Source organism: Megalobrama amblycephala, linkage group LG18, assembly GCF_018812025.1.
Source record: "Megalobrama amblycephala isolate DHTTF-2021 linkage group LG18, ASM1881202v1, whole genome shotgun sequence".
In the NCBI taxonomy this organism is placed as follows: Eukaryota; Metazoa; Chordata; class Actinopteri; order Cypriniformes; family Xenocyprididae; genus Megalobrama; species Megalobrama amblycephala.
The window spans coordinates 25,990,818-25,998,825 of record NC_063061.1 but is presented as its reverse complement, the minus strand read 5'-3'; the positions used below and the strand labels follow the sequence as shown (position 1 = coordinate 25,998,825).

The 8,008-nt window shown below is 36.9% G+C and overlaps 1 protein-coding gene across 2 annotated transcripts; it reads right to left on the bottom strand.

Moving 5' to 3' along the window:
• Window positions 1–664: 664 nt before the first annotated feature.
• dynll2b (dynein, light chain, LC8-type 2b) lies at window positions 665–7,507 on the bottom strand. 2 transcript variants are annotated; one of them, XM_048165549.1, is made up of 3 exons: window positions 7,388–7,507; window positions 2,972–3,108; window positions 665–1,199 (listed from the first exon to the last, which is right to left on the bottom strand). In XM_048165549.1, exons 2-3 carry the CDS (start codon window positions 3,101–3,103, stop codon window positions 1,062–1,064), a joined length of 270 nt encoding a protein of 89 aa, XP_048021506.1. In that variant the 5' UTR covers window positions 3,104–3,108; window positions 7,388–7,507; the 3' UTR covers window positions 665–1,061. The 2 variants fall into 2 exon arrangements, with proteins under 2 accessions (XP_048021506.1, XP_048021505.1); XM_048165548.1 differs by having other exon boundaries at window positions 7,261–7,399.
• Between the last annotated feature and the right edge of the window lie 501 nt (window positions 7,508–8,008).

Sequence of the window (8,008 nt, the reverse complement as noted above, 5' to 3'; positions counted from 1 at the left end):
ACATGTCTGGCCATGTACACGGCGCATTATCTTCAATAGGCAGAGCTACAGAAGACTTCACTCATCACTGTATAAAATATTTAGAGTGGGACTGCCACTCACCCAAGAGGGCTTTTGTGTCATGACAAAGGGATTGTGAGGGGGACCATTGACATCGTTTAAATATATACTTTCATAAGAGGGGCATAAAAGCAGCAAAGCCTTTAGTAAATGTGTCCTTGAAATTCAAGAGGTACTGTATCCCATTAATGGCCCCTTGTTTCCAGACAGGTCTGCTCATTTGTAATTGAACTCAACCTGAATACTCACTACCTCAGCAAAAATGCATGCAGCAAGTGCCCTTGTCTGCTGAGATAATGAAGTTTGTTAAATTCTTGAGCTGCACTTCATAGGACAATTGATCATGTTACATTATGGTGCAAAGAGAGAAAAAAAGGATGTGGGGTAAATTTTACATCAAATAACGTGGGTTAGGAACAGCCATTAACTAGAAACCAAATGCAGACAATCTTGTGTTTGGATCTACAGAAATTAATAAAAATCACTTACCCAAAATATGTACCGACATAGCGTTTTTAATATAATAGGTATTAACTAGAAACCAAATTAAGACAATTCTGTGTTTGTATCTACAAAATCAATTAAAAATCACTTACCCAGAATATGTATGACATATCATTCTTTAATATACTTTAAAGGCAACGGTCAAAGCATTTTGTACAACTTCAGTGCAAAACAAATTTGGACTTGGAAAAAACTAACAAAAATCATTTTGTTGCGTCATCTCGTGCAACTACAGAAAGCAAAAAAGGTTACTGTATTGCAACATATACAAATTAAATAATATACACGGTCCATGCATTTATGCACAGCCTCTATAGCTAAATTCATGTGTGTATGTGGGAGAGAATGAAAGCGTGTGTGTGTGTGTGTGTGTGTGTGTGTGTGTGTGTGTGTGTGTGTGTGTGTGTGTGTGTAGTCTGAGTGTGGCTCAAGCCATCAGTGCATCACAGTCCAGGTTTGGAGTTGATGTCCAACTTTCACGAACGACAGATTTCCTCTCAGCCCGATTTGAAGAGTAGAATGGCCACTTGACCCAAGTAAAAGTAGATGAAATGCTTTGTTTCATGCGTCACGTAACTGCCAAAGTTCCGTCCCACAATACAATGCCATGTTGGATTATACTTCTTATCAAACTCCTGTTGAAAAGCAAGAACAGTTATGTATACTTTAGTAAGACCAACAGTATTCAATATTCTAGAATAGTGGTTCTCAACCACGGGGCACCAACAAACTTGCAAAAGGGGACCCTAAGATTACTTAAAGGGTTAGTTCTCCCAAAAATTAAAATTCTAAATAATTGCTCACCCTCATGTCATTCCACACCCGTAAGACCTTCGTCCGTCTTCAGAACAAAAATTAAGGTATGTTTGATAAAATCCGACGGCTCAGTGAGGCCTCCATTGCCAGCAAGATAATTAACACTTTTAAATGCCCAGAAAATGTGACTAAAACAGTTCATGTGACTACAGTGGTTCAACCTTAATGTTATGAAGCAAAGAGAATACTTTTTGTGCGCCAAAATAACTACTTTATTTTTTTATTAGTTTATTTAACAGGGACAATGCAGTATAACATTTCTACAATTTCAAGCAGCCGATGCTCCATGTACAGGCTTCTAGCCAAAGGCTAATTTGCAGCCCCATTATTCAACAATATCTAGTGATGGGCAATTTCAAAACACTGCTTCATGAAGCTTTGAAGCTTCACGAATGTTTTGTTTCAAATCAGTGGTTCAGAGCATGTATCAAACTGCCAAAGTCAAGTGATTTCAGTAATCGAGGCTTCATTACGTCATAAGTGTTTCGAAATGTTGCAATTGTTCACGTGACTGGCAGTTTGATACACGCTCCGAAACACTGATTCGAAACAAAAGATTCATAAAGCTTCGAAGCTTAATGAAGCAGTGTTTTTCCTGAAATGTTGAATAAAGTCGTTACTTTGTTTTTTTGGTGCACAAAAAGTATTCTTATTGCTTCATAACATTAAGGTTAAACCACTGTAGTCACATGAACTGTTTTAAATGCCTTTCAGGGCTTGAAAGTGTTAATTATCTTGTTAATTATATTGGAGGCCTCACTAAGCCATTGGATTTGATCAAAAATATATTCATTTGTGTTCCGAAGATGAACGAAGGTCTTACATGAGGGTGAGTAATTAATGCTTTTTGGGTGAACTAACCCTTTAAAGCGATAAACAAAACACATGAAAATAAGCTAAAAAACTAGAATTCAAGATATTTCTTATTATGTGGTTATTTTTTTTTATAACAAATATACATCTTTCTAGTTATGCCAAGCTCTAAAATATTTCATTGGGTAGAAACGGTGAATGAAGGGGGCCTTCAAATATTGTTGTGGCAATTTTTTTTTGTTCCTCTGTTCTAGAAGGACTGCAGGGGTCTTCAAACTTCTCAGACCAAGGACCCCTTGGTGCATTTTAAAGGATAGTTCATGCAAAACATTTTATTTATTTACATTTATTTTCATTGTTTGAACCATCCCTTTAAGCCTGGCCTAAAACATGTATAGTCCCATATTAATGTATTTACATACTTTATGGTGCTTATATTGCAAAGCCATTAAAATAATCATTAATAATGTACATACACTTGTCATTAAAATTTAATTTTACATAATACATTTTAACATAAGGGGCAATTAAACATTTAGCTGAACATTAGCTTCAAAGTATTGAAGTGCATTAGCTAGTTTAACTTTTGTTGGAATATTAATGAATAGAAATGTATAAAAATTCATTTGAGATCAAACAATAACTCCAAATCTGAATATTTACTGACTGCTTCATTGAATATTTCTAAGAAGCAAGACAATAATAAATGATATCTCAAAAATAAAATATTGTTGATGAAGTCTGTGGAAGTGTCAATCATAAACGTTCTGTGGATGACCTTTTTGATATATGCAGCGATGTCTTTCTCAATATTGTACTTCTCCATGGCCTGTGTGGCACAATCCACAGCATCCTGCTGCATGTCCTCAGACATATCAGCGTTCTTTATTACTGCCTTCCTGTCAGTCATGATGGCTGTGAATATGAAGAAAGAGAAAACGCAAAGGAGATTCACTGACCATCTGCTATTAAAGTCAGAATAACAAGGAAGCACCTGGATCATGAAGCTGAATTAGAAAACTTTCTCGTTTAATGATGCTACTACCATCATCAAACAGAATTGAAAAAAAAAAACGGGTTTCCAGAAACACTCCCCCACCTGCCATTAGTCAGATAAACCGATAATCCCACCCCTCGACTCACACCATTGGTTGAGCCAATGCTGCTGCTTCAGGATGTCAACAAATCTTAACATATCAATGGCTTACTTATAGTTAAAGTTTATTCATTCAGGTCAAGTTTATTACACAATATATATTCTTTCAAAGCAACTTTACAGAAAATGCATCTTTCAAATGTTACAATTAGGAAGTATTCTGTTATCAACCAGAGATGAGTCAATCATAATGTTCATATGGCAGCAATAATACGTTATGTGCTTAGTAAACGTCATGCGTTTAGTTAATCAGACACACAAACTTGTGCTCGTAATAATATAAAATGATGATCAAATATAACAGAAGGATATTATTAACCAGTTCAATTATATTATAGTTGACTGTGTATTATGTTGTGATGAGAAAGTATTTTAATATTAGAAAAATTACTTCACTTTTTTAAGGATTGCATTTCTCATTTTAAAATCATGGAAAGGCAAGTATTTTCATGTTGACAAGGACAAACTGGATTACCTGTGTAGACAAACTGGAAATCACAAAATAATAATAATAAAAAAATTTCTCAAAGCTCATAACATTCTGTAAAAACCCACCCTCATTCACTTACATCAAATGCTCCGTTTCTTTATTCTTAGCCAAGAAAGCAACTTCAAAAATTTGAAATATTCGCACAAAGCCTTCACTTACAAATAAAGAAAAATGGGCCCGAATCACTATAATTGCTTATCAGTTCTTTAATGGCAAATACAGATGTAAACGGTCTGCTCTGGGACCTGTCTGAGTTTACGGAGTCATCCATCTTTCCAATCAGCTTATTAAGGAACTAGTGCATCTACTAAAAATGAAAACGTGCAGTCATGATTTGACAAAAAGGAGGCCACCTCAATCAGCTCCCTCTGCAAAAGACTCTCAGGCACTTAATGTTGGGCCCAGGAGGGGAAGAAGCTTGATGAAATCCATTCAGTGAGAAGGACGTATGAGAAAGCATAGATCTTTATCCAGCTCGATTTACTGAAATGAAACGAAACCAAGGCCTAATGCATATGCAACAGAGAGAGGTCATCTACATCGGAGACATTTCAAATCATTTGCATTCAGTAAACTGGCATACAGAATTAGAGATCGACGATAATGTTTTTATTACTCATGAAGCTGAAGTGTGCTATTTAACTTTCTTCTATCCCCAATTAGCATGCAGATAAAGCTAAAAGTCACAGCAAAACTGGCTCAACCAATTGCATAAGTTTGGGGTGGGACTATTTGTTTAACTAGCCAATGACACATGGGGCGCGCGTTTGAAAAATTTGGCCAGTAACCTATATGTAGAATTTAAATATTTGTTTAATTTCTGCCTTTTTGACACAATAACTAAAAACAGAACCAATCTGTATTATAATATTTGTATAATAATAATCATCATCTCGTAGCTGAAGTGCGCAATTTAATTTTCTCATATCCCCGTTAATGTGTGGATAAAACTAGGGAGCTGTTTACACGACACCGTTTTCAACTAAAAACTGAAAACTTTTTATAGTTTTTTTTTTTTGGTTTTGGCTATTCATTTACACTACAACAGCGTTTTGGGGGTCTGAAAATGCAAACTTTTGAAAACGGGTTTTAAAGTGCACGTCAAAACCAGTAAACGACAAAACCGCAAATTTCTGAAAACCGTGACGTCATACGCATGTGTATTACATGTTCAGAGTGGCATCACTAACTACTGGCCTGGCAGCATACTACAGTGTTTTTAGTCGTTTTCACATATCCGTGTGCACATTGATCGTTTGGACAATGCTGTTGTCTCTGTACACGAAAAAACAAAGGAAAAACTTGCAAAGGAAAATCAAATCCATTTGTAGGTTAAAAGTGCTCTAAGCGATGTCACAAATTTTTAGGCCAAAACATTTTTTGTCACATACAGCAAACATCTCCTCACTATCCGCTAGCTGCCTGTCCCCTGAACACACTGTAAAAAAAACGCGGTCTCTGTAGTCGCAACAAGCTCCAAAAACGGCAATAAAAACAAACTGGTGCACCCTGGACCACGAAACATAATAAACATGCTCCAGCCAATAACCGACAAGAATGATTTTAAATGCGCGTTCATGACTGTTTCAGGAAGCACGGAGGGGAGGGGGAGGAGGAGGGAGGGTCTAGCTAGCCTCTGTTTTGTTTGACAACACTTTGAACGTCAACAGGAAGTTACTCTGCCCACCTTTAATTTCCCTGAACAGTTTAAACAATATAAACAAAAGTGACTCAGCCAATCACATCAATTGGGGCGGGACTATTTGTTTGACTGACTGGCCAATGGCACATGGGAGGTGTGTTTGAAAAAATCTGTCCATTGAACCCTGCGTTCCATTTGGAAGGGCTCATCCCTATGCCCTAATCACTTAAAAGGGTTTACCCTCCGGAGTGAGAGCTTCGAAGGGTGTAGGGGTAAAAAAAACCGTCTTTTTTTGGAATGCACTTCTGCCTCATCTTAACGAGACAGCCAAGGAGGATAGATTGTGCAAACTGCGCCTTTTGCTTAACTTTAGTTTATATATATATTTTATTTATGTTTGGTTTATCGCACCATATTGTATATTGTGTCTATGTATTTGAAACATTTGAATGGACTGATAAAGGGAGTTGTAAAGTATTTTTGTAGAAGTACAATGTCATTTTGACCATAATAATGTACTAAATCTAACTCGTATAAATATTACAGTAGTATAGAAAAATACTATACATACATAGGTAAAATCGAACTCCGAGCCTCCTGTACCCATTCTGTGATGTCAAACAACTTCCCTATGCAAAGGATTATGGGGCCCAAAGTGTCCATCAGTTGTACCCTTTTGAAATCCTTCTTTCCGAAGGGCCCTTTGAAGTGGCCAGTTTTGAGCACTTCGGTTTGGAACGACCCTTCAATATGGCGGCCATGATTGTTTTCACTCTGAAGTGCCCTTCGTAAGTGTCAAGTAATTGATATATGTATAATTTTAAAATTAGTTTTAATTCTGCTTAATAAAAACAAAAAAAACAATCTGTATATTAATATTTGTATAATAATAACAACAATAATAATGGTTATTATTGACATGCTATTTCAACAATGACACATAAAAATGTTTCTAAACAAAGATTTGTAATGAGATTTTGCAACTTGTTGGCAGATCTGATAACCAAAGTAGAAAAGTGTAAAACATCTGTAAAAATATCGGCCAAACCGATTATCGGGCTATTAAAACGATAATTTACAAAGGCTGAATGTCCCAAGCAGTTGCATAAGTAACAAACAGCATGAGTTAAGAATTAAATTTCATTGGGCAGAATGAAAGTGAGAGTAAATTATGCTGCAAAGCACAATTAATAATTCACAGCACAGGTGTCTGCCTTTGATAAGGTCATGGAGAGGGAATCACAGAAGTCTGATATAACTATTTGTTACAAAATGTGGTGATTTTCACAAGGCAAAATGGAGTAACTTTCACCTAAGTGCTGCCATAAAACAGCATTTGGCTGGACTCTGGTGTCCACAGATGAGTCCATTAAAGCCATACGGTGGCGATGTCCTCAGCATCTGCTTTCAATGCTCTCTCATGATTGGCAGAATTACGTAACATTTCTCTCCAGACGCCAAGCACTTGTAACTTTCACTTCACGCCACCGCCCTAATTATTCTCTATAAAAACCATATGCGCAAGATATATTTCTTCTCAAAAACGTCTACGAACTCCGCATCCAACAATAATAATGATTTAAAATGTGAAAGCCTAATAGAATTGCTGCGAAGTACAGGTAGTGACTCGTGCTGCGTCCATGATGCTTCATCTGAATACAGCACTGATTACTAAACTTCCCCACATGCATCTAAATATTTAAATACATTATTTTTCTCACAAGCTGTATGGTCAAACACTCCGGATTCATGCATAGTAAATAAATCCACACTGCTCACCCTCTTTTGATGCTTGTACACTGGAATACTGTTTAGCTCAGGCTTTTTTGAGCCGCTGTTCAAGCTTGACTTCACTAACCACTATGTCAGTCGTAACTCTACCCATGCGGCTGTGCTCGTAACTCACATGCAACTTCGCGTCACGAAACCCGAGGTGACCCGCCCACCGCACTGCACCGGCTCTCCGATTGGTTCGCGTAGTGCCTCTCCCCGCGTGTTACGAGCGTTTTCCACTAGCTTCCCACTGCCCGCATTTTATTTCATCCCACAATGCACCAGGGCCCGTCTGGACTCAGAATCCCACATCCTGAGGCCAAAGGTATTGATTCCTGTGAGGTATTAATGGATTTACCTACCACACTAAATGAGAGGTCAAGTTTTTATGCAACTTAGTGGCTACTAAGTGATCTTCCCTTCCTTAAATATTGTGTACTGTTCATATTTGGAAGTAACCAAGGACAATATAATTTCTTGAGTTCACAATTTACAGCTACATGTGAAGATACATTTCAAAAATGTGCTTTATGGCAAACTACTGATATATCAGCCATTGGATATTATCAGCTGTCATGCTGCTCTTTAGCTTAGTAATACCATTAAAATACTCTTATTAGTCCACTACTAATATGAATAGAATTTGATTCATCCAATTTATTGACAAAGGAGGGACTTAAAGGATTAGTCCACTTTCAAATAAAATTTTCCTGATAATTTACTCACCCCCATGTCATCCAAGATGTTCATGTCT